Source organism: Pollicipes pollicipes, unplaced genomic scaffold, assembly GCF_011947565.3.
Source record: "Pollicipes pollicipes isolate AB1234 unplaced genomic scaffold, Ppol_2.1 Scaffold_4295;HRSCAF=5057_pilon_pilon_pilon, whole genome shotgun sequence".
NCBI lineage: Eukaryota > Metazoa > Arthropoda > Thecostraca > Pollicipedomorpha > Pollicipedidae > Pollicipes > Pollicipes pollicipes.
The window spans coordinates 10,508,043-10,535,565 of NW_023596461.1; the positions used below are offsets into that span (position 1 = coordinate 10,508,043).

Here is a 27,523-nt window from a genome sequence, read left to right on the forward strand (position 1 = left end):
GGGGCAACAAAATATCATGATGAAGGGGCAGCAAAATCTTCATTTCGTATCCACATAACCTTTATTTTCAAAAAGCCCCAAAATTGCACGGGCACCACAAATGATCACAACTATTTATTTTCGATATGCACTGAAATCCTGGTACACCATAACCGGCCCAAGCCCTTCATTTTCTGATCACACCAAATTTCAGGGATACAGCAGTGTTGTGCCTCCTACCCCGACGAAATCCTGGATTGGCCCCTTGAGCTAGTGGGCACGAAAATGGTCAGCTTGGAGCACCATGACTTTCATTTCGCGACACCATAACCTTTATTTTAAAGGCCCCCTTATCTAAATGGGCAATTCAAATTTCCTAAAAAGGTTTGATTTTAAACAGCGTTTAAAATCCATGGACATCACAATATCTGTCCCTTTCACCCTAGAAAAATTCCCGATCTGCCTGTTCCACGAGAGAGCACCAAAAAACTTGATTGCCGGGTATATTAGCTTTCATTTTCCAGAGACACACATTTCCTGAGGCGCCACAAAGCAGGGGCAGGTCCAGGGGGGAAGGGGCCATGGGGTGATTCCTCTCCCCCTTGGGTCCGAGGAGGTTTGGACGCCCTGAAGAGGCACCAAATCTCATCGCAAAGGGGCAACAATACCTTCATTTCGGAACCACATAACCTATATTTTTATGAGACACCAAATTTCAGGGGCACCACGACGTTCGTGCCGTGGTCTCGACGAAACCCTGCGTCGGCCCATGCGGTGAGGGAGCACCAAACCCTTCATTTCGGGGCACCTTTATTTTCAAGAAGCACCCAATTCCAGAGAGTACCAGAAAGGGCCCTAACCCTTTACTCTGAAAGAGCCATTCATTCCAGGAGCATAACTATGTTAAGCTTTACGCCCTGATAAAATCCTGGATCGGACCCATGGGCAAGGAGGCACACAAACCGTCCTTGCAGGGCGACATCATCTTGATTGCCAAGGGGTACTAAATCAAAGCGGGCCATTAACAAAGCCCAAAACCATAATTTAAAAGGCCACCAAAATCCAGCCGCATTACAATCGGCGTGCATTTCACTTTGGACAAAATTACGGATCGGACCGTTCAGGGAAGGGGCACCCTGATCAAGGAAATAGGCACCAACAGCCTTCGTTGTCACTGGGGCTTTACGACTCGTCATCACGATGCCCGTGCCTCTCCATTAACGAAATCCTGCATCGGCCCATTCGGCCAAGCTACACCTTTCTTTCGGACCACCATTGCATTTATTTCCTTGAGACACCAAATGCAAGTGGGCGATTGAATTAACAATTGAAGGCATTCCAAAACTTCCCTTTCAAGGGGCACTGAAATGCAGGGGCACCACAATTATCCTGCCTTACACTGGTGAAATCTTGGTTCGGCTCCTTCGGTGAAAAGGCAGCAAGCACCTTGATTGCGGAGCATCATAACATTTATTTTCATTAGCCCCCAATTTAAACTGGAGCGGCACAATCGGCTCAGACATTCATTTTAAAGCGATGCAAGATTCCAGGGGCACTTAAAATGGCCCCCAAAGGTTTATTTTCGCGGGAAGCCGATTTAAGCACAGCTCCCCCGACCTTCCCTTAGGCTCCAAAAGACCCATGGGTTCGAAGGTTCTTTTTTGTCCCTTGGGGCTGAAAATCAAAATCCCGATTAAAGGGCCCGAAGGGCAGCCCAGAGGTCGTATGGAGGGACCACAGCCTGAAGGCCGGGCCCTAAGATGTAAGAGTAGCTCTAGCACTGATCGGAGACCCGCGCGACTGTGTCTCTGTTTGAGGCAACTGACTGAGAAAAGCCATATCGAACAGTCCGTTCAGTGCTATTCTGGGGCGTAGCGAGTATTTTCCGAGCAGAGACAAGGCCAAGATCTCCATATGCCAATTAGAAGGCATCCTACATTCGTCGGTACACCTGAAACAATGAAGGACCCACATTGTTGGTCAGTGACAACAGTCCCTAGCAAGAGGCCATGTGTCGGCAATGAGCCCCAACCAGGAGCACATTTGCTGAATACGGACGACGATGGGCCCCCATATGTCAAAGAGCCTATTGTGCTGTTCTGGACCCTCCTAACAATGAAAGGATTCATGAGAATTGAAACAGGGGATTCTCATGTACAATGAGACAGTGGAGAGGCCTGTGTCAGCCAGGAACACCAGAACCGGACGAAGTATCTTCTGCGCCATTTCAACCAGGGACCGATAAGGCTAATTATTGTCTCGATGCCAGTTATTGGACTTCCTGTGCCGGTAGTCTGCATCAGCGAAGGTCCCTGCGCCGATCCATTGCTGGATGTCTCAGTTAGAGGACCAGCCGCATCGAGGAGGGGACCGGTCTTGATGCATCCTTCCCTATGAAGGCCTCCGTACGGTCCTGGGGGCTATCACTAGACTAAAAGCCACTGGGGGGCCCCGGATGGGACGTAATGCCTTCAGCTGCTGACCAGAACGTTTTACCAACGCGATTTAGTTGGCTGACACCAGTTGATTCTCTGCGCGGGTTCAGCAGTTGCAGCATTACGAGCAGGAGAGATTGCGTCATTGCGCCTTCCCATTGCGCCTTCCCGTAATGCGTCCCGACTACCAATCTAAAAATTGTACTAGTGAAACAACCGGCGAGGGGACACCTTTTACACGCATACCCATTGACTTCACAAAGTGCTGGAAAGTACCGATCTCGATACGTGGCCATTTCCACCCGTCTGTTGACCGCTGCCAGGTGTTGCTGCAAGGTTCCGCATGCTACAATGGTGTAACTACAACATTTTTGTTCCGAGATCTCACAGAGCACCTCACGGAGGGGGCACCAAGGAATCACGTACAGCCCGACCACAATACTCTCCTCGCACGCCGAGCGCTTATACAAAACACTGCAATTTTAGCATCTGCACACAAAACAATGAAACTCAACATTCTGGATGGAACAGGAACAAGACACTGATGAATGGCTCTGATGAATGATCTGATGAACTGATGAAATCATCCGTGTCTCGTTCCTTGTTGAATAGAACAACAAGGAACAAGACACTGATGAATGGCGCGGGTATTGGGTAATTGGCATGCAGTGTTCTGATTTGCTGTGCTGATTGCGTTATTTACGGTGTGTGGTGCTTATGATATCTTCTGCACGGCTACAGAATTGTTTGTTGTTGCCAGGTCAAAACGGCAATGAGTGTTGTCCGGTGAAAAGTGTATTATTGGTTTGCATACTCGTGTTTTATACCCTGATTCAAACTGGTTAGGGTGCCGAAATGAAATGAACAGCCGGATTTATAGAAGAGGCATTCACCAGTCATATTCCGTGCAAGTTCTGTGAGCTTCATGTGTCTGTCGTCATAAAAGCATATATACATATATATATATATATATATATATATCATTATTAAACGTTATGTGCGATTCCGTCGAAAGCACCGGCCAGAACTAACACGACACCATATCGGAGTGATCGGAAGCAGTAAAGTTCACGGTAACTAAACCTCCACACATGAACACTTTGAAAATGCTAGACAAATGGAGAAGCCCTCCTACTTTGTGAGCTCTTTGGACTCCAGAGCTGTATCCACCAAATATCCTCGTATTCCGGCCATTAAGTTTTAATATTTTTGTGTATACCGTTCGTGTACGGGAACCTAGCTTACTACGCACAGCCCTAGAAAACTAGGCGTGATTTGTGTGCAGATACAGGGAGCTTGTTCATCTTCGTGGAATCGTGGTGGATTTTGTCATTTTAAGGCTCAGTATTTCGAAGAATACATGGCAGCATACACTTAAATTGGTTGCTAAATACCATCAAAATCAAGCACAAGCTTGACTCCTAGCTTATACACGGTTAGCCGGGTAGTTGATGAGATCAGCTGATGGCTGAGGGCTACTACAGAGTTTTTGCCTTGTCTGTTGCAAGGGAATGCAGAATATCGTCCTTAAAAATATATGAAAGTGTAACGCACAGGTCTATTAAGCGTCACAAATTCAATAAAGAATGGAAACAAGATGCACGACATCGGCGGCGTGCAAAATTATGTTCGACAATGAAAATAATGAATTCATCGGCGTAATCGCCATAGCCGTAAATTCAGTCATCAGTCGGTTAGAAGTAAAGCCCCAATAAAAATGATTAAGCTTTAGGTCCCTGTCAATGGCGTAGACACTCCTATAATATGGAAAAACCCGAGACCAACAACGAGACGGCACTTGAGTAATCAAAACTGCCGTGGCAGGTCAACAAAGAGGCTCCAGTGGACAGTGAAGGGTCCTCATAACAAGCGAGCAGAACCTAACACCAATATGATGGGACCCCTGAACGATCGGGAGCACCCCGGCAGGCTAACATATAGGGTCCGGCCGGAGTACAGGATCCCCTGAACAAAGGGCACTTGCCGAAAATCAGGGGTACATGAATTAACGCCCCTGTGTGATCAAGAGTGCCCGGGCTGGTTAACAGAGAGATAGAGCTCTGACAAGTGAAGGGTCCTCAGCAAATAAGCTCAAAAGGGAAAGAGCCATAGGTCAATGAAGAGAGCCCCTGAGCATCGAGTACCTCGGATCGTTACCTTATGTGGGGCCCCGGCAACAGCACGGGGTCCTCCAAGCAAGTGGAAAGAACCCGATACCAATATGAAGGGCCCCTGAGCAACCGAGTGTACCCCGGCATTTGGGGCCCAGGCAGCAGCCGCGGGGCGGGAGAGCCGGCTTACCCCGCGGGCGCAGCGGTCCCTGCCGAGCCCGTGCCGCCCGCCATGCCTCCGGCCGCTCCGCCGCCCGGCGCATCTGCGTTCAGTCCGCCGTTAAGCCCCGGGGTGCGGCCGCACCCAGGCCGGACACGGCCGCCAGGCGTCTAGGTAATTTATAGAAACCATGTTTGACTGTATGCATCACGTGATCATCAGTGGAATGTCAGGTTGGCTGTGCCATCTGACAAAAGAGGGAAATAACGGCAGGACTCAAAAAGGCTTTTGTAGTGTTATCTGGCGACAGGAATCCAAACTAGCCTGGTTGCGATGCACACTGGACGCTTTGAACACTGGACTTACGACTCTGGACTTTGCGACTCTGGACTTTTCGTCCCTGGACCTTATGAACGCCCCCAATGGGCACGGGATTGGACGTTTTCTGGACTTTATGAACGCTGGATGCTGGGATCCTGGACGATATGAACACTGGACGCTGCAATCCTGGACGTTGTTAGGGCTCCCCTGATTGTCTCATGACTCATGTCAAAGGAACCCGCGACCTGCCGTTCCCTGCCGCCCGGACCGTATGACCTCAGGCCTGCTAACGAGAGCGACCTCCGGCAAACTGGGCCACGCTTCCCAATCCCGAGCTGTCCGGCGGATCAGCTCCACGGTGACCGCGCCGCCTGACGCAGCGCTTGCGGGGCTCCACGGTGACAGCGCCGGCGGCCCGCCTGTCTGCTACGACGGGTACTGGTGGGGGCCGACCGGTGGCGCTTGAGACCGCGACAGTCGCGAGCGCGGGCCCGTTGGCTACCTGGTCGGGTGGTTCGGAACAGTGGCCTGGGCTGACAGGTCTTCACAGAGCGGAGACCGGCGATCGAGGTCCGCACAGCCCCCCCCCCCCCCCCTTCTCGGCAATGTGGCGCACATTCAGCTGACACGGCCGAGAGCATGCCGAGCGTAAACTCCGGACACCATCCTGTCCGGCAGCCACTTGTCTGGCCGAGTATGTGAGACTTCTGAATCCTGCTTGCTTCAGATCCTGACAATAGTACATATTGCAGGATTTCTAAGCGGTTATTAACCAGTTCATATGCAAACCATTGTTAGCCTTCCACAGCGCGCTAGCTATGCCGTATAATCAAGTCATCTTCAATCAGTCGGCAATGCAGGTATTTGGTTGTCAGTTTGGCTTCGAAGACTAGATCTCAACATGCACACAAAACCTCGGGACATTATGCGATTTATTACCTGCCAGTTGTGGCCACCTGCACCATCGAGAAAATATTTGGAAAACCGTAAGCGACGTCAAAAAACAAACCCGTCAATGTGGATGGCAAAATGACGCGAATATAGTTTTCTGCATCCAGAGCAAACCTTTTTTCGATGGTATGCGATTGCAAATATCCGATAACATTTCGACTTAGTGCTGTTCATCTACAAACGTGAATGTAAACCGCCTTTTAAGTAGCAGGTGAAAACAATACAAGTCAGCCAGCGGCGAACGCACGCCGAGACCTTACGGGGCGCGTGTCTCTCCGCTCTTTACCAAACTTATGGCATGTCGTAATATGAACGTGGTTGCATGTTATAGGTTCCAGGGGCACATGCAAAAATGAGAAAGTCGAGAACGTGTGGTGTTCTGAGACACGCAAAAAAATGCACTCCGTGTAGCGCGCTAAACTTAAGTTTCAGCGATGACTTCTAGATGTGCCCTCTCCCTCCCCAACACACACGCATGCATACAACATTGTAAAATCCCGCGTGCGACCCTGAAGGCACAGCACACCAGCAGTTGTCAAAAGCTAGCGATGGAGTCGCCTCGATGTGCCAGCAGAGCGCCATCAAACGGCATTTCCACGAAGTAAGGGTTCCTCCAACAACCGTCTGACAGCATCGATCGTGGGAATAGGTCGGTGCCAGAGAAAAGACCACCGAAGTCCGCGTGATTTCCACTGAAGCATGCCCATCCTGTACCCATCCATACCGATCCTGTACCCATCAACGGACATCGTAAAAAAGGCGTTCAAGCGTTTCGATGCATGAATATAGACATGTCATCAGCCTCGCAACGTGCCAGAACTGACCTGGTCGGCGATGGACCCAACGGAAGCCAGGTCTGCGTCCCATTTGGTGGCCGCCAGGATCGTTTCAGCGTTGTTTTGTTGCAGCGTATTTTGGCAGTCGTCCAACAGCGTCAGCTCGTAGAACTCCTGGATGTCTGTGGAAACAACGCAATCTCAGAAGGCAAAAACCAACGTTTTGGCTAGAACTTCCAGAGAAAGGCTGGACAGTGAGAAGGCACGATACTCGCATCCCCAGGATTGGTTTCACCGGCGCTCGGAACGCAAACCCTGAAGCCGTCGCCCCAAGATTGCGGATCAGGTGAAAACATCGCCGAAGTTGAGGGAACGTCTCCGTCATGGCCCTGAGTCTGGCGGCAGACAGCACGCTGGCGTAGATTGCCTGCGGCGAGGGCGTACCAAATCTAGCCTTCACCGCATCATCCAGGACCTATAGCTTCAGTTAGCTACTCCGGAAGCTGCTAAACGGGATGAAAAGAGATAAGCCAGACAAGACTTTGTTAACAAACGAAAATATTTGTGCTGTATAGCCTTCTGAGTCATTTATTATCTCAATAAGAAAATGTCGAATTTTATGAGAAACACACCTGAGAACCCCGACACACCAAAATGCATCAATGCAGTATTTCAGTTCAAATGTGATCTCGAAGGCTGCAAACTTTATTTCATCACCGCACTGGAGTAACCACGGCACTCACGACGTCTGACAATACAATTACGTAACGGGGTACTTCTGAAGCACATGTGACACGAACATGACAGAACATTAACACAACAACTGCCGAACAACGCTTGTATACTTCGGACTTCAGAGTTAAGTGTTTCCAGTTGAATGAATTTTAACGAATTCAAATAAAGATAGGAATATTTGTATTCTCCGTAATAAAAGATGTTCCTAGGTTGGCGATGCACAACTTCCGTCATTCAAAATTCAAAAAGGTATTTGCATATTATCAATATGCTATTATTTAGATCTCAAGTACGACGGTTGCCGTGACGACCTCATTCCTATGATCGGTGCAGTGCCCTCACGATGGTATCAGGTGTAGTGGCCTCATGATGGCGCCAGGTGTAGTCGCATCATGATGGCATCAGGTGAAGTGACCCCATGATGGCATCAGGTATAGTGGCCTCGCGATGGCGCCAGGTGCAGTGGTTTCATGATGGCGTCAGGCGGAGTGACCCCATGATGGCGCCAGGTGCAGTGGTTTCATGATGGTATCAGATGCAGTGGTTTCATGATGGCGTCAGGTGAAGTGATCCCATGATGGCATCAGGCGTAGTGGCCTTGCGATGGCGTCAGGGGCCGTCTACCCTCGCTCGGCTCCGGTCAGCGACACGACCCGACAGCGGACAGCTGGCGCCGCGCGCAGCCATCACATCTGATCTGGCGAGGCGTCCGGCGCGCCTTTGAACCGGCGCGGGGTCTGGCACTTCTGGAGATCGGTGGCATGGGCTCCCTGGCCCAGCATCTACGGTTACGTTTGATCTCTATATTTCCGCGAGCAGCGCTTGGTGGTACGTGATCGAAAATGATGAAATGATTAAAGGGAGTGCTCCACATTTGCGTGGGGTTTTAGATTGAAATAGTCATCATGACGATCATTCGGTGCAGTTCACAGCCTTGCCCTTCTTAAGCACTAAACCCTTTAAGGGGCTGAGCTACTCAAACCGCGAAGATGCGCAGAATATTTTTGGGATGATTTCAAGGTCAACCAGGCATCCACGACGCCTTAATGACGTCACTCATATCCTGCTATTCCGTTGGCCATGCGGCGGTCAAGGCCAATAAAAAAACATTGTTGAGTCGTTCAAAACTGGTACGCATGAGCACGATATCAAATTATAACGACCGTCCAGTGCCTCCTGATTAGTGTTCTGCAAAGTACAATGACGCAATCAAACAATGACGTGTTGAAAAGTATATTTACTAAAAATAGAAACTGTTTTTTTAAGTAGCCATTTCTACTTAAAAGTATACCAATTATCATGAAGGGGCTTATTTCATCATATCTCATGCTTGCTTCATATCTCCAAATGTGGAACATTCCCTTTAAGGACGCTTTTCGCGCAGGACTTCGTTTATATGCTGACATCAAATCGACTACAGCCGAAGCCGTAACAGCTCGAGTTAGGAGAGCGGCCAGTGTACGCAGAGCATAACAAGTGAATAGGACCAAGCTGGACAACCGCAGCGCTTTTGTGGGTAGTGCATGCAACACAGTAATGATGAAACTTCACTTGTGTCAACATTTTTATCAACCATTCAGGATTTCTGAAAGGGTGGCACGCCATCACGTAAGTGGTGAGAAGGGGTGACGGAAATTGGACTCTCTGAAATCTCAAAACTAAGGAAGCGAGGAAACCAAATTCACAAGGTGCTCAGGGCTATACATAAGCTCATTGGCGTCAAACTTTTGTCTGTAGGTTGTGATCTTTGGGTCAAATAAGATTGAATAAAATCAAAGTCGAAATCGATGACCGTAGCGCCCCAGGACCCCCTCACCAAACTAGCTTTTACCTAGATATCTCCTCTAAGCAAAAAAGGCGTGTTATTGTCAGGTAAGTCACCGAACCTGAGATCTAAGAACTCAAAATTACCGAAATTCCTTAATATGATTTTGATAGCTAAAAATTTACAATCAGCGTCAGCAACAACGCTGGGCGGCATGTCTTCATAACATAACCTTCATGAGCTTAAAAACAGGAATTAGTTATCGTCCTTTTGATCCAGAAATCCAAGATGAGGTCCAAAAATCGCGCACCCACAGAACAAGTTTTCAGACCAAAAGCAGTTTGGGTTTGACCATTGTGTGACCTTTAAACCTCACTTAAGGTCGGAGCAATAAGTCTCAAGCCTTATTTCAACTACCTAGGAACCTATCAAATTGTGTACTTGAGTAAGAACCCATTTCGCAGTTGCACGACTTCCTCTTCACTCCTTTGTCGCACGAGCTTGAAAAATTCCTTTGGACTTGTTTTCACTGAGAGTTAGGAACTGACTTCGACCTCCTTAAGGTCGGTAACTTTACGGAGAATATATGTGTTTAATACCAACAGGTGGGCTATCAAATTGTCTTGATCTATACAAAGCTTGGTGCGCCCCACCGTTCGGAATATATGCTGGAAAAAAACTCGGAAGGATTGAACTGACCCTCGCCCGAGCGCGTGTTAACAAGCGCCTTAGGTCAACACCTCGTCATATATCCGGTGTAGCCATGTACCCATCGTATCATACCATGGCATCCAGGGTATGATATGATGTTAGCTTTCAGTTGCAGGTTGTAATTAAATTCACTTAAACTTACCTCTTATCTTCCTACCCACGTTCAGAACGCCTCCATATGCGGTCGTGACAACTCCAATGATTAGAAGCACCATTTATTCACGCAGTATAAACAAATTCTGCACGACACGCAAAACTAAACGTTAGACAATCATGCAGTACAAACACTTCTTAATAAGGTATAAAAATGATATGCCCAAAACTGATCTAGTCTTACTGATCTGACAAAAATGGCATATATCTAAATGTTTAGCCTGATGAAAAGCAAACACAAATGCTGATCTAAAAAATCGCATAACTTATGTTTGTGAAAATTACACATACACATGGCGGCTATACTCGCAACACCAAAAACAAACAGGTGACTCTGTTGAGAAAAAAGGATGGCAAAACGTTTGCATGATCACAAGGACGTGAAAAATGAATAAAAGCTGGCGTTCAGTCAGCGTGCAGGGGATGACAAATATTCCTAGTATACAGCATCGATGCTCCATTTCCAACACCAGACAAACAAACAACTTCTGGCTTGCGTGTGCCTTGCATGCAGCCACGGAGCAGCTTGCTAAAGAGCTGAGCGGCTTCGATAGTAGGTACCTATTCCTGTCATGGGCACTGCCGCATAAGCTCTGACGGCATCTGGTGAAGCTGACATTGTGCTACCTCTCGTGGACTCGTTGTAAAACACACCTTGGCAGAAGTTGCGATGAGCACTGCGTCTACACTTAACCACTCTAGAGTCGCGGAGTTTACGAAAAATCCGTCGAAATCCTTGCACGTTCGAACGGATCTCACCGAGGTACCGTGGTGCTCGGTATAGGTACCGTCTGCAGATGGATAGTCCGTCCCCATGCAGGCTTCAGAAGGCGGCCGAGCGGACGTCCCAGCACGTCACCGACTGCTGCTGGGCGCGGTGCTCCCAGAGCCGGGCCCGGGTGCCGCCGCTCGGCCGCGGGGGCCGCTGGTGCCAGGGGTGCGGCGCCGGCCGGGGATACGCGCAGTCCGGCCCGCTCCGCGGCGCCAGCAGCCGCATCGGCTGCGGGATGTAGCAGGGCGGCGCCGCGCCCTGCAGCTCAGCTCCCTCGTCTGACGGAGGCGGCCAGCCGACGCCGGCCGGCGCCGGGGCCTCCAGCGCCGGCTCCTGCGGCGTGGTCCGCCGGCCCGGCGGCGGGCCCAGAGAACGGGACCGGCACGCGGACCAGCGAGGGCCCGTCTCCGGCGGCGGGCCGCGGCGGGCCCTCGACCGACACTCTGGGGACGGCGAGCGGCGCCGGCGAGGCGGCGGCAGTGGCGGGCGCCGCTGAGAATCGCGCGGCCATGCGACCACCCCGAACACCGCCATCTGTCGGGCCGGGCGCCAGCACGTCACTGACGCCGGTCGTGCTCCCGTGCCGTATTTATAGGCCAGTCCAGACCCGCACGTTCTAGGCAGTCGTGCCATTTGCCGGCGGAGGGACAGGTGTGCGACCTCCTCGATCCGCTGGCACCAGTAGCCCCAGTCTTTTTAAGTTCTCTTTCCAGGGAGGACGACTCGAAAGGATTCTCCGAAATCAAACAGCGAAACGCAAACATCATAATCCATGCGTATTCTTACTTTTCATTGTGAACAGGATCATGTAAGTGACCGCTAAGTCAAGAGCAACGTTTTACAGAGTAAAGGTATTCCGGCGACGCCAATTAGATCACAACATTGAGCTCGAGGTGTTTCCCTCGCGCCTCACCACTCCATACCAGTGGAATGACTGATAATGCTTTGACTTCTACCGCATAAATGTAAAGCTTAGTGCGTATGGTGTATCACAGCATCTGTGTCAACATCACCGTTCAGTCGGCGCCTTCCTGATGGCGCTGCCTGCACGATTATCTTTGTTGGCTCAGACGCGATTTGGCTGCATTGGAATTTAGATGAGATCCTCGGCATTACCCATTGGAAAGAATTTCTCCCCGGTTGGGAACGTCTGGCTGGGGGAGATCAAGATGCAGGGCGCCGACCACGACACGCACTCGGGTGAGGGGTTAATTTGATCCCCCAGGAGGCTTTTCCAAAGTAACTTTTGAGCGGAGCGGCGTAACCATGTCAAATTTATGATAACTATAGCATATGAAATAGATGATATTTACGCAATAACAAATTCGATGTACTTCGTGAGGTCGCTGGCCTTTGGGAGGTCAAAGTCAGCTGTTAGCAAAGGCAATTGCGAAAGATTCGTTCAATCTGATGCGAAAACGCAGCGTTGGACGAAGCGCTTTCATATGATATGCAACTCGGCCCGTGTTTGGCTATAGGTGAATGAAAACTCACGTAATGAACCCCTGGGTATTAACGCGCACTTGGGTGGGGGTTAAATTGCCCCCCCCCCCCGAAGGTTTTTTCCAGAATGGTTTCCGAACGGCGCGGGGTAGCTGTGCCAAATTTTGTATAGCTGTAGACAATTGAATAGTGGATCATTTGTCAAAAGCAAATTTTTAGGTACCTTGTAAGGTCGCTGACCTATGGCAGGTCAAAGTCAGGCCATGGTTTCAGCGAAGGCAATTTCTAGGGAGTCCTTCAATCTGATCCAACAATGGAGTGTTAGACGAAGTCATACATATCTGAGATGCTTTCTTAGGCAACACAACAGTTGAATGAGCAAATTACACTGACCTAAGGTCAGTTGTGAAGGTCACACCATGGTCAAAACTAACCTGTTTTATTACTCTAGGGCTTGCTGTATGGGATACTTTCTGGTGCCCATTGCGAGTTAATTGACAGCAGGAACCGCATTATACATCTTCCATGGATTTCTTTGAGGTTAGAATAGGTCATTGACCTAAAATGACCTAGGTCAACATTCTGCTTCAGGAACATACTGCCTAGCGTAATTTTTGTCGCTTAGTCAAATGCAAAACTCAAATCAATCTTGTAGGATTTTGGTCACCTTGACCTTCAAAACGTCAAACAAGGTCACTGACCTTAAATGAGAATGTGACCTTTTGCTTAGAAACGGTTATCTTTGTTCTTGGGCACTTTGAAGACCAACCTGGAACTTCACCTTGTTTAACCTTTTTTGACCCGAAGGTCATGACCTAGCAACCTGAAAATTTGACCTAAGTGAGTTGACGTGCAGGTCAACACACCTTGTCAATTTGGTCTCTTGAGCTTTCTTAGTTCCCGAGATCTCGGGGTGTCAAACTGACCGCCCACCCGAGTGAAGGGTATCTAGCCGGCCACCCGGGTGCGTGTTAAAGGCTCATACATTCTCTTCAGCCAGTTTGATGAGCACCGATCCGTGGTTCCATGAGGTAGTTTTGAAGAGAGTCGTAGTGGCCGCACCATAGACATGTTTTTATCATTTATAAATTCATCCCTGGACAAGATAGACGATTTAACTGTGTACCGTTTTATTTGGATAATTTTTTTAAAATAAATTTATCCCGAATGGCTTGTATGGGTGACTTCGGATTCAGAGTACCTGCTAAGCATAGCTTGTTGCGTGTACCCCGAACCCACCACCCAAGCGTGCCGTCGAGTTCAACAGCTAATTTTGCCTCCGCCCTTTCGCCGGACAGGAATGCGGAGGGTTTTACGTACCGCACAATGCTGCGACACGGCCGCCTCGGGTCTGGGTTGAGCCTCGTTGGCCAGTTGCCAGCTGGCCTTTCCGTTTCAGTCGGGTCAAACAATGCGCCCACTCTGGGACTCGTACCCAGTGCCGCTGGATTACGAGTCCAGCATCTTTCCCCAAGACCACGGAGGTGGCAAATCTTTCTTTAAAAGAAAGCTTTCTTCTTTTTCTTCTTTCTTTAAAAGAAAGATTTCAGGCGTTTATTTGCTCATGCATGATTGGTTGGTTCTCCTGTGCATTTAAAGGGAATACTCCACATTTGATGCTAGTGAAACAGGCATCCGAAAAGATGAAATGACTATGACCACATACTAAAACTTGTTTGTTCTGATGTCCATGCAAAATTCCGGGCACGACGAAGAGCAAGATGCTTTAATGATCCTGGCACACACTGATTGATGACCGCTGATTGCACAATTTTTGTCCACTGGAAATTAATAAATAACTAAAATTTGAGATGCTCAAAGGGACCAAGTTATAAACAGCTGCTAAAACAATTCTTAAACATTAATTTCGGACGCAGACCAGTACAGATTCATTTCATCCATTTTCCTGGAAAGTCAGAAAAGAATGGATTCAATTCAGAAATTTGGAAAAGGCAGATAGGTGGCCGGATGGAATCTAGACTAAGGGGGCCAGATCGGACCGGAACAAAAAATATATACAATCAGTTGAGTGTTCTTCTGTCAGGTTAGCGGGCGCTGACAGTAGAGCACTTAACATTTGGAAACCGACGGCCCAGTTTCCGGCCCCACGACAGTAAAGCATGTTCTTAGACCACCGTAGGTCACCGGTTTCTACTGCACTGACAGGAGAGCACTTAACATTTGGAAACCGGCCCGGTCACCGGCCCAACGATAGCACAGCTGGAGTCTGCATGCGACGGAGTGCTGGCTGTGACGTGACGCGGTCGTGACGTCGAAGTACTTGTCACATGGCGGTGACGTGGAAGTTAAGGCTTTCAAAGAGAGACGGGCAAAGCATCACCTCAGTTAAAGTATTTTTGAGCCCCAAACCATGTAAAATCATGTTGTGTTAATCCGGTATTTTTATTAGGGTACATGAGTGCGGGGTCACAGCCTTCGGTGCCTACCTGGCTGTATAAAATCACACTTAGTGACCATCTTTAAACGTTGTTCATAACAAGAGTAAGCTCTGCATTGGATCACTTGGGATCAGTAAATAGGTATCACAAGATGCCATAGTGTATTTATTCAATGATTTAGCTTGGTGAGAGCACAATTAAAAGCTAAATTACAGCACACCCGTCTATGGCTAATTCATGTATCCGACTTAGTCAGTCAATAAAGAGACCCAGCGCGCAATTAAACAGTGGCAAGGGCTGCAAAAGGGATGGTGCAATGATCACTATCTGACTTTGGAAAACTGACCATACGCAGCTCGCAGGTCTCGCAAAACCCAGATCACTGGTCAGTGCACTGCACCGCGGAGTAAGTGTGAACTAATTAGAATCGGCAACCCTAAATTTGATGTAGACTAATTCGCTCCAATGTGCACAACGGTCGATTCAGGTTTCCAAATGTCAGCCTGGCTTCCGGAGACGTGACGACAGCGTGCCGACTGCCTCAGCTGACGCGGCAGGAGGCGCGGCGCGGCCCCTGCTGACCCCTGCTGGCTGTCGTCAGCAAGCGCAGACGAGGCCGGTCGATAGCGGACGGCGTCGGAGGCGATGGGCCCCGAGGGCCGTACGCTCCCCCCCCCCCCCTCCCCCACCCCCCGCTCTTGGCCACGGCACGGCGCGTCGTCGATCGTGGAGCTCCCCGGGAGGGTACACTTCCGATCACGGCGCTCCGTGGCACGGTGCACTTCCGATCACGGCGCTCCGTGGCACGGTGCACTTCCGATCATGGAGCTCCATGATACGGTGCGCCGCCGATCACGAAACTCTACTTCATGGTACACCGCCGATCACGGAACTCCACTTCATGGTACACCGCCGATCATGGAGCTCCATGATACGGTGCACCGCAGATCACGCAGCTCCACAACATGGCATACCGCCGATCACGGGGCTCCATGGCACGGTACATTTCCTATTATGGAGTTCAGTGGTATGGCGCAACTACGGTTGCGATCAGTGGTGCTCATAACACGACACCATACAGGCGATAAAGGCCGTAGTACAATTACTGTCCGTCCAGTAATTACACGGTCCGATGTAAAACCGATTATTAACATCTGCGGTAAAGGTCACCAAGGACCAACCTCTGTCATAAAATGACTCACAGAACGGACAACTGCAGGCAGTTGTTGGTTTCACTCCAACTTCGTTACTGTCAGAAACCGTACTATTCAATGCCAGGCGCGTATCACTTGATAATAATATCTAGCTTGACTTTGAGCACCGTATGACCAATGGGGTGACAGGGTTTAAGTGACCTTTCTAAGACGTCCTGCATGCCTGGGTAAACTTGGGACGGTCTGCACGAAATTGTCTGCGCAACTACGCGTCTGTCTAGCTCAGAAGCTAGACAGGTTAAAAGTCTTACGAAGAGCGAGACTGTGAACTACTCAGAATGATCTTCAAAATGGCTATTTCAGGTAAGGACACGTACAAATGTGGAACACTCTTGAATAGCCGGCGACAATATTTCTTTTGCTCCCATTTTGCTTCCTATTTTGCGACACTAATTCATAATAAACCTTACTGCCTTCAAATGCAGAAAATCAGACAGTGCCGACCATCGATTCTCAAGGCACCAAGAAACATTCACCTACATCCACGGGTCGTTTCATCGTCAGAGCTGCATTCGCAAGTAAACAAAATATGTAAAAAAACAGGTCATGGGCCAGTCGGTCAGGGGAGACGTGGCCGCGACAGCTGGATCCTCTGACATGGTAAGACAGGTCACTGGCCAGGTCACCAGCGAATGACAGAAGAAACCCCGGACGCAGCTGTAGCATGCCAGGTCATAGGGTCACGCTGCGGATGACGGGGCCAGTGACGAGTCGCTGTCCGGTCGTAGGGATTGCAGGTCACTGGGCCAGGTTGCAGGTCACTGAGCCGGATTGCAGGTGACGGGGACTGGTCGCGGGTGAAGAACAATTGCCACCCACGAGATCGTTATACCAGTTCAGACCATAGAGCAGCGTCACCAGTGGAGAACGGCCCGAACTCTGGAAACCACAGAAAAAGGGGATGTCGCACGGAAAGGTCGCCAGTGAAAGGCGATTAGAGCTCCGGTCACCGTAGCAACAGGGAAGGTCACGCGGTCAGATCAGCAGTGGAGGATAGTTGGCGTTCACAGCACCGCAGTTACAGGACAGGCCACAGTGGCCAGACCACAGGGTTTGTTAAGTTATCGGTGAGGTACAGCTGGTATTTCAGGCTTCGCTGTAACGGGTCAGGTCACACACGGTCGGGGTGAAGGGCGGCGGGAGTTCTGGAAAACCCGTGACGGAGAAGGTCAGGGGTCAGACCATTGTTAGCATATAGCTCGAGATCTACACGTCGGTGATAGTAGGCCATGCGACAAGGCCAGAAGTGGAGAAATGCAGGACAAATGGAACTCCAGGTCATTGCTGCAGCAGAACGGACCGTACGGTCAGATAGCTGGTGGAAGGCAGCTAGAGCTACGAACACCGCGCGACAAGACAGATCATGTGGTTTTGTCTCTTGTGGATATCTGGAGCTCCCCATTTCGCATCAGCAGGATGGTTACATGGCTAGGTCAGGCAGATGGAGCGCCGGGTGTCGCTGTTGCAGACCGGGTGACGTGGTCAGGTCAATATTGGAAGACAGGTGGAGCTCCGGGCACTAATGTAACGAAATTGGGCATTTGGTCAGATGGAGAGCTCGAAGAGAGCAGATGGGGCTCCCGACACCGCAATTACAGTTTACGAAATCAGGTGACTGGTGGAAGAGAGCCTTTTCTGCCCAAGGTTAAATTAAGGTTAAGTTAAGTTAAGGTCTGTCTAAGCTTAAGTTAACCTCTGAGCAGCACGGTGTCAGAATTGGTCACAGGGTCGAGCCACCACTAGAGGACGCCTGGCTGGAGCTTGGGTTGCCACAGCAACAGGATAAGCCAAGGGATCAGACCATCGGTGGAGGACAGTTGCAAAGCCATGCATCCCTGTACCACGGTAGGTCACGGGATACGGTTGTCGGAAGAGGAGAGATGTAACTCTGGAAGTTTTAGCATAAAAGGCGGGGTCAAGGGTTCAGGTCACAAATGTGTAAAGTTTGAAGAAAAACGCGTACAGTCTGGAGCCTAAGTTTCCAGAACCTTCTGGTCTGACTGAGTCAGTACGTCAGTCAATCAGCACATGAGCAGATTACACGTGGGTTCGGCGTTCAGAGAATGCGGCAAGATGGGAACCCAGGCTAATTTCTGCCCAGAGCGACCTTGAAGTTGAAAGCGTTGTTACTGCTCTGTTATGGCATACCGGTCTTATATTTCGTGTTTACCGCAATCATGACATGGATATAGTCTGCATATTAATGTTCAAAAAAATTAAAAGGAGTCTCCCTTTTCATCATGATTTTTGATCCAATATATCGCCAGTAATAGCACATAGGTCCTAGGGTCCTGGAATTTCTGCTCACTATGCTCAGGTAATTAGCCGCATCTGAAAGCAATTCTCAGATCAATCTAAACAGTCCGCTGGGTCTCGAGTATGGGTCTGAATCAACAACAAAGGAAATGCAATAGGTCCTTTCTTAACGGCATTGAGACTGGAAGAGCTGTAGCTTTTCTCATACGACGTACCGGCCTCAGATTTTGTGTTCAACGTAGTCAGGGCGGCAGTATACATCAGCACACCGATATTGAAAATGATTAAAGGAGTCGGCCCTTTTCATCGTAATCTTTGATGCACTTGATCTCCGGTTAAAAGGCGTGCCGGCTCGAGATTTTGTGCTCATTACCTGTAGAAGAATAAGCTGCATCTGTATGTACAACTCAGGCTCATCGTAAGTCTGTTGAATCCCAAATATTGACCCAAGTGTGAGTCTGAGCCTGGTGCCAGCCTGACGAGCGTCTACTTGTCGCCGTGCGACATCCACACACCGCACGCTGTGGTGCCGACCCTGCCATCCACGTCAGGGCGCGAGGATGAATGCTCACCGCTTCCGGCCATCGCGCGCTGCACTGCCGACGACGACCGACGCTATCCGTGGCACGATGACCCGACCGTGCTGCCGGTCATAGCGGAATGCGCTTCAAACAGCAACGTCATAGACGCGGGGACTATCGCGTTTTGGCGGCGGGGAACTCGGAGGACCGAGCCTCTCCAGCATTTGTAAAAATAGAGCACTAGGCACATGGCGCTGCATGGAGACAGCGGAGAAAAATGTCTGAGACCCTCTTCTCGATTCTGGAGAAGCTTCCGAGCTCCTAGAATCACGCTCACTTCACCGGGAATGTTGCAATGCTCTGTCTCTACTTATTCTACTGAAAGCATTGCGATGCCTAGTATAGCAAAGTTTTGCCGTTTGCGTCACAATCAGACAGCGAATGATTGGTCCATGCCAGGGAAAGCTAACTACATGCCATCGCATTAATATCTTTTTAGATTTTAGGAAATTTGCATCACAAATTTAACGATCATCTGCAATGATTTCTGTAGCCTTAGATTTTGTATTTTGTTTCGAGAAATGTGGGATCGTAACGCTATGTCGGTGTAGCGGCCACACCCATGCTCAGACTTGCAACGCGGCGAAGAAACAGCTCCTGGTATATGGTGCGGGTATAGCGGATATACCACTACGCAAAGCTGTATTCACGCCCAGGATGTTCATGCATCAACGTGCCGGTTTCTGCAACAGTGAAGCAAACTATAAACACAGACTGATAACAGCCATTCCGCAGCCACATAACCCCAAGGTGTTTAAGAGCATCACGCATCATGCACAAGTACCACACTCAAGCTTAACTTAGATTCTTAAGCAAACCAAGTAGTGTCCTCAATGGGCTCATGTGGCGCACTGCCGGTCGAATTCGCGGGGAAAGCTCACACAAAAGAAAGTAGCAAGTGAAAACGGCACGACAAAGAACGGCAGAAAAGGATGATGAGATGATGTTAGGGAACTAAATCGAAGCTGTATAGGTATGTGCACGGTTACCATATCAGTGCACTTTTCCGGTTCCACGGTACAGGGTTTACTTTGCGAGCGATACTGGGGTACTCGCCACAGCTTTCAATACCAGTCAGCGTTCTGTCAACATCATATGTATCGGGAGCCATGCCAGTCCTGCAGCCAGTCAAATCTGATCTCGAAGGCCGGTGCTCATGCATTTCAGCTGGTACCAGTACGGGCTGGACCTCATTTTTTGAACAAGTCGCATCTCAGGTATATACGGAATCGGCTTACGGCCCGATATGTGCATGCTGCCTTCAATTATGCTTCTCAGATGATGCTTTGAAATATTTCGCTCTGATCAAAATGTTCGCGAAATAGCTCTAGCTCAGTCATACAGAACGCCGCTGGAATATTGCCTGTCCTTCTCACCACTTAGGCCACGTGCTTACGGATTTTGCTTCCATGGTGAAAGCTCGCATGGAGGAAAAATGGAAAAAGCACTCCGTCTCCGAAAAACCACACGACTTGGCACACTTTCTCCGCATGGCCAGCGTGCACAGCCCAGTGACTCCATTCATATAGATGAGTATTGAATACTGTCCCGGCAGCACACCTCCGAGCCGTGGCCGCCTGCGCAGCGTCAGCCGAGGCCGTTACCAGAGCCAGAGCCGCAGCCCGCGAATCAATGCGGCCGGCGTTTGGCGCGGCACGTCTTCGACTGTCAGCCGACGCCACGGCGCCGACCGAGGACACGACCCGCTGCCGAGCCATGCTCACCACCGACACGCGGCCACGCCGACACAGCGGTCGCCCCCGACACACGGCCGTGCCGACACAGTGGTCACCCCCGACACATGGCTGCACCCACACAGCGGCCATCCCTCGACACACGGCCGCACCGACACAGTGGTCACCCCCGACACACGGCCGCCCCGACACAGTGGTCACCCCCGACACAAGGCCGCGCCGACACGGCGGTCGCCCCCGACACACGGCCGCGCCGACACGGTGGTCGCCCCCGACACACGGCCGTGCCGACACAGCGGTCGCCCCCGACATACGGCCGCACCGACACAGTGGTCACCCCCGACATACGGCCGCACCGACACAGTGGTCACCCCCGACACACGGCCGCGCCGACACGGGGGTCGCCCTCGACACACGGCCGTGCCGACACAGCGGTCGCCCCCCCCCCCCCCCGACACACGGTCGTGCCGACACAGCGGCCATCCCTCGACATACGGCCGCACCGACACGGCGGCCATCCCTCGACACACGGCCGTGCCGACACAGCGGCCATACCTCGACGCATGGCCGCACCGACACAGCGCTCACCCTCGACGCACGGCCGCACCGACACAGCGCTCACCCTCGACGCACGGCCGCACCGACACAGCGGCCATCCCTCGACACACGGCCGCGCCGACACAGCGGCCATCCCTCAAAGCATGGCCGCACCGACACAGCGCTCACCCTCGACGCACGGCCGTGCCGACACAGCGGCCATCCTTCGACACACGGCCGCGCCGACACAGCGGCCATCCCTCGACACACGGCTGCACCGACACAGCGCTCACCCTCGACGCACGGCCGCGCCGACACAGCGGCCATCCCTCAACGCACGGCCGCGCCGACACAGCGCTCACCCTCGACGCACGGCCGCGCCGACACAGCGGTCTCGCCAGGACATGCGGCCTCTGAGCCTGGCCGATAGGAATATTTAGGTCGCGGGTGCGTTATTAGTCAGAGCGCAGTTAGTCAGAGTCCCTTTTAAGCCAAGAAACTCACCAACAGGCTTACGAACGATGTTTTCACGGTGTTCCTGATAATATCGTCAAAGCCCCGACGTAACCGACGGGGCTTTATGGTGTTAGGCCGTGTCGTTGGCATCCCCCAAAACTGGGCCTCAGACCTAAAGTGTTCTTGCCAAGTCGCAGCTGGTTTCTCACATAGCTGCCCATTAAACGGTAAACTTTAACGGTGGCGTATGGTCCACTTTTCCCCTAAGTGTCGGGTGGCCTGGATGACTTGCCGGCTCTCTTCCGCACGTCCGGTGCCTCTAGCGCCAGCCGTGGCCTCAAAGCGTGCTGAGCAACGCCGGAAACGCATGGCCAGCATTGACGCTGGTCATCCGTGATGCAGACTGCTGGCTGAGCCGTGTCAGTCCCGGTACTCTAAAGCAACGTTGTCCCGATACAGACTCTGCCGTGTCAGCCCCGGCTCTGAACAGTCCGTCCCAGTACAGACTGCGTCGTGCCCGTCTCAGTACAGATTCTGCCGTGTCAGTCCCGACACAGACTGGACAATACCAGTCTCGGTCCCTTAAGCAGTGTTGTCTCGATACAGACTCTGCCGTGTCAGTCCCGGTACTGAGCAGTCCATCCCAATACAGACTGTGCCGTGCCTGTCCCAGTACAGATTTTGCCGTGTCAGTCCCGATACAGACCGAACAATGCCAGTCTCGGTACCCTAAAGCAGCGTTGTCCCGATACAGACTCTGCCGTGTCAGTCCCGGCTCTGAGCAGCCCGTCCCAGTACAGACTGTGCCGTGCCAGTCCCAGTACAGACTGAGCAACGTCAGTCCCGGTGCAGACTGAGCAGTCCATTCCGGTAATGGCTGAGCACTCAAGGTCCCGGTGCTGACTGAGCAGTATCAGTTCCGGTGCTGACTGAGTGGTGCCGGTGCGGGTGCTGACTGAGCAGCGCCGGCCCCGATGCGGACCCGCCGCATCGATCCCGGCACGGGTTGGCCCGTGCCGGCTACCAAGCTGAATGGGCCCTGACGCCATGTCCGTGAACTCACGTCGCAGCAATTCTAAGCGCTGAGGTAGACTGCCTGGTAGATCCCGGGTGTTTATCGCCGCAGCCGTGAGCGGCAAATGAAAGTCCTGGGTCTCGTATTAATGTTGCTGGCTCGATCGCTAAGAAATCAGGGCAATCCAATCAATCTCTTTTATGAGCTGCGAGGGTTAATCAATGCTGGACGACACGGCCCAGTTTGGGGTATTCGGGGCACAGCAACAGCGACAGCAAGAGCGAACCATCCATACATATCGGGAGTTACAGAACCCACAACGGGCACCACCAGCTGGCGAAGCCAATGATCGATGCACATCATCACTTTGAGCTGCACCAAGGAAGCTATGGTCAGGCAAACCACCACTGACCTATCAGAGCTTGGAACAGGCGCGACTGGAAGATGCGGATCAGATGCTCAATGGCGGCGGTGAGCTGCAGCTGCTGGCCCTTTGCCAGCTGCAGCTGCTGGCCCTTAGCCAGTTGTAGCTGCTGGCCGTCGACCAGCTGGCTGCGGTAGTCCTCCAGAAGCCCGAGGGCGCGGTGGGTCTCTGCAGACGCGGCCGAGCGGTCTCATCAGTCACCCGGTCCACGGCAAACACGGCGAGCGCTGTGCCGCAGCATACGTTGTGTGATAACCTGCGTGTCCATCGGCAATCGTGTCATATGTTCCCAAGCAACAATGCCACAATTACTTCAAGGGCCTGTGCCTCACATGAAAGTGCCATTACGATCACTGACGACCACGGTTCCGTTTGAGGCTTGGCAGGCGGCTGTCTGCTCGCAGACGTCAACAGAAACAGACGAGACGAGAGCTGACCTCTCTTTTTGACCGGCATCGTGCCGGGCGGTGCTGACGACTTTGACCAGGTACGCCTGGCGGTCCCGACGAGTCGCGACCTGCAACGAAGGCGAGACGATCTGACGCCTGACCCAATGTACGAGCTCCAACGCAGTTTGGAGGGGCGGGAAGGTGTTCTGCTGCGCTGGCTATATGTAGACGGAGAAACACACGCAAACATTGACTTACGAAGTTCCTAACGGGAGCAATGCTCCTCCATTGTTCTACTTCATCCAGGCGGTGCATGATATTTAAATGATGTGAGCTGGAACGTGACATAATTGTAACTAAACCATGATCGACATCACAATGCAGACAGTGCATCCCACAGCTCGCCATAGCATACTGATTTGTGAACACATGGCATCCCTGTCCACCAATAACACAAAACGGCTATGCCGTGATAGCAGTTGTGCTCCCAGGCGTGTGGAATTATAGACCAAATATCACAACTGAATCGTGGCTGACTTATTTACCGAAAACACTGCATTTACAGCAGGCAAGCGAACAGGGGCATGCGGAGCAGAAGCGCAGTTTCCTTTTCAGTTGGCGGGCTCAACTTTGTTCTCAACTTTACTCAGCCCCCTCAACTTTGGGCGGAAAGATCGGAAAAGGCGGAAAATTCATTTGTCACGATATTTTGGGGCAGGCTAGGACACTTTCACCGTTCAGCCCCCTCCCTTCCCCAACTGGCACTTCGCGAAACTACGCCACTGACAGGGGCAGGTGATAGCCGCCTGATTCCACGCCCTGAACGTGTCCGGTCCGCGGCTGGTGTCTCTTTCCGGCGACACCTGACGCCTGGCGGGCTGGAAAGCCGGCCATAACAGCAATTACTGTTGCGCGGATGGTGGAGGAGCCGGAGGCGTGTCGGCGCGTGCGCTGTCGGCAATCGATGAACGCCTGCCGCGAGCTGCCGTCTGCGTCTGCTCTGCTGACACAAGACGGACATGGCAGCAGGCCGACACGCGGCACGGGCGCCGGATCCGCCAGGCCCAACAGGGCATCGATAGCGAACAGGAACGTCACCTTGGAGCACCGACAGTGGGCAGTGGGGAACCAGGAGCACGGCGACAGGTCACCGATCTTTGTGGAATAGAAATAAAAACATGTATATAGATCACTGCTGCTGGCGAAAAGGAAATTTCCGTACAGTCCCAACGACACGGGCGCTGAGGCAACGAAAACATCAGCGTAGCCGTACAGTACAGACAACGTCGGAACGGAACAACAAACACATCGACGGAGCGTTCACACCAGAGGAACAAAGCGGCAACGTCTTGATCGAGTTCCGACACCGGCGAAACCAACATACCATACCGACAGGGTATGGACACTGATGAGATAGACAATCCAAACGGCGACAGCACCGACAGGGCGTTGAGACTGGCGGAGCGGGACTTATCGGCAGAGCAACGACGCTGGCGGAACAGAGACAGGAAACGTGTCTACAGAGTACCGCCGCTGGCGGAACAGAGACAGGAAACGTGTCCATTAAGCACTGACGCTGGCGGAACAGAGACAGGAAACGTGTCTACAGAGTACTGACGCTGGCGGAACAGAGACAGGAAACGTGTCTAGAGAGTACTGCCGCTGGTGGAACAGAGACAGGAAACGTGTCTACAGAGCACTGCCGCTGGCGGAACAGAGACAGGAAACGTGTCTACAGAGTACTGACGCTGGCGGAACAGAGACAGGAAACGTGTCTACAGAGTACTGCCGCTGGCGGAACAGAGACAGGAAGCGAGACAGGAAACGTGTCTACAGAGCACTGCCGCTGGTGGAACAGAGACAGGAAACGTGTCTACAGAGTACTGACGCTGGTGGAACAGAGACAGGAAACGTGTCTACAGAGTACTGACGCTGGCGGAACAGAGACAGGAAACGTGTCTACAGAGTACTGACGCTGGCGGAACAGAGACAGGAAACGTGTCTACAGAGTACTGCCGCTGGTGGAACAGAGACGGGAAACGCGCCTACAGAGCACTGCCGCTGGTGGAACAGAGACAGGGAACATGTCTACAGAGTACTGCCGCTGGCGGAACGATAACAGCATATCGCATATTGGCACTGAAAATTGGCACCGCAAATCATGGCCAGTCAAAATCGCAGCCCCAAAACTCTCGTCGTCGTTTAACTTTTTTGGTCTCATTGGCACTGGACTGCAGTTTGTTGCTCATTTAGAGGGGGGATTCGTCCTCAGCTTTAAGAAGAAATTGGGCCACGTCTAGGGGGAAACCGCTTTGTTGGCTACCTTGGGGGCGGGCATCATAATTGTTCATGGTTAAGCTCCCAACTCAATTTGTCAAATTTCGCCCATATTCATCCTACTTAAATTAATTATATGCGGCATGAAAACGCTGCTGTTAACAAAATAGCATTGTTCGCGCATTTTTGAAGCGTAGGTTACTTGAGCACTTGGCCATGCCGCTTACTTCGCACCATTCTTTGCAGCAAGACGTGCTGATGGGGGTAATTGCACAGTTAATTAAAAAATGGCCGCCTGGCAAACGCCCAATGCTTCGAACGCCCCTGAACGTACACGCACAAAGCTGTAGCTATATAGGTATGTATGCGTATTAGAGGTGCAAAAAGCCTGGTTTATGTTTAAGAACGCAATTGATTTTGATGGAAATTCAGTAGAAATCGAAACAATGGCTCTTGAAATGTATGTGACGCCAGCGTCGAATCGTAGATCAATTGACATGCATGAAGATCGTACGATTTCAAGCCGTTCCAAGGGAGTGGCCCTTATTTGGAGATACTGAGGCAAGTATCATGCATAATGAGTCACTTGTAAGCTCACTTGTACCTATTGGTATGCTTACACTAAAGGTTTAAAAGACTGATCTTGCTCGCAAAATTTCGCTTTTCGGTAAATATGCTCTCAATACACCATCGTTGGATTCGGACCCCTTTTACGCTGTCAGAGTCGCTGCCAGAGTAGCTGCAGTCGCCAGAGTGAGCCAGAGTCGCTGCCAGAGTAGCTGCAGTCGCCAGAGTAAGTCAGAGTCGCTGCCAGAGTAGCTGCAGTCGCCAGAGTAAGTCAGAGTCGCTGCCAGAGTAGCTGCAGTCGCCAGAGTGCGGCAGAGTCGCTGCCAGAGTAGCTGCAGTCGCCAGAGTGAGCCAGAGTCGCTGCCAGAGTAGCTGCAGTCGCCAGAGTAAGTCAGAGTCGCTGCCAGAGTGGCCGCATCAGAACTGCCACAGTAACGGATGGGCTGACGGTATGCTCGTCGCAAGGTAGCTTGTTAATCTATGCGTGTGTAATAAGCCGACGGTCAATACGTGTCGTATTTTAGGTCTTTCTGGTGGTGTTCTCGCAAACGCTTCTCCGATGGCATGTTTTTCACTTGCATTTAAGTTCTCGGTTACGGCGCATTTCTTGTTATTCGATTTCAAGCCTCAAGACCGTCATAACTTGTAGAACTATCAAAATGCCTAGATTATGTAAGCCTATCACAAAACGTGGCTGGTAATCGAGCATGTACCCTTTTCCCCTTTTTGTGCACCCTCGCGACACCCCACTTGTCTGGGGCAGGCTGTATGCGCCAGACATGAGTGGGCTGGCGCATATCCCATGGTGGTAGCCCCGTCCGAGCGCCAAGCACGCGTCTCGCAGAGGGGTCCCTGTGCGAGCAAAGTCTCGGCGAATGGGTCCAAGGTGCGTGCAGTCCCGTCCCACCGCTATCCACTCTGCATTCAAAACCCCATAAAATGTAAAGCAGTCCGTCGATCGATAGATTGATTGGTTCCGGCGATATGTAGAACGGCGCACAACACTCCACCTGCTAGCAGATGGAAGGTGGTGAATAGCCCGGCAACCGCAGGATCACCCGGAGGAGAGAACTTTGGGGGATTCGGTCTGCCCCCCCCCCAAAAAAAAACTGCAAACTATGCAGAACAAAAGTTGGATTTTCTTTGTGACAGCCCGATCATATATATGCCGTCACTCCAGTGGCCGTGTATTCTCATTACGGATGAGGGTTAAACAATCTCCGATGGTGGTCAGTATCTCCCAGAGCCCGTCATCATTTCAGTGGCCACAATTCTCGTTATCGCAAATCTACAGAGCGGGTAAGGTGTGCTTACAGAAGCGGCGTGCCTCATTTGCCCAGATCACTGGCCAGGGACAGAGAAGGGTATCTCCAGTTCGAACCTGGCTCAAACACTGGTGTCT

The 27,523-nt window shown here is 51.4% G+C and overlaps 1 protein-coding gene across 1 annotated transcript in view; it reads right to left on the reverse strand.

Annotated features, from left to right (window-relative positions):
* LOC119096697 (disks large homolog 2) overlaps positions 1-27,523 on the reverse strand; it is a 120,229-nt gene that overhangs the window by 89,044 nt on the left and 3,662 nt on the right. The window contains exons 2-4 of the mRNA XM_037219592.1: positions 23,326-23,405; positions 22,877-23,056; positions 6,782-6,915 (exon numbers count right to left, since the gene is read on the reverse strand). Coding sequence (XP_037075487.1) covers positions 6,782-6,915; positions 22,877-23,056; positions 23,326-23,344 — 333 coding nt within the window. The 5' untranslated portion in view covers positions 23,345-23,405. The remainder of the gene's footprint in view (positions 1-6,781; positions 6,916-22,876; positions 23,057-23,325; positions 23,406-27,523) is intronic.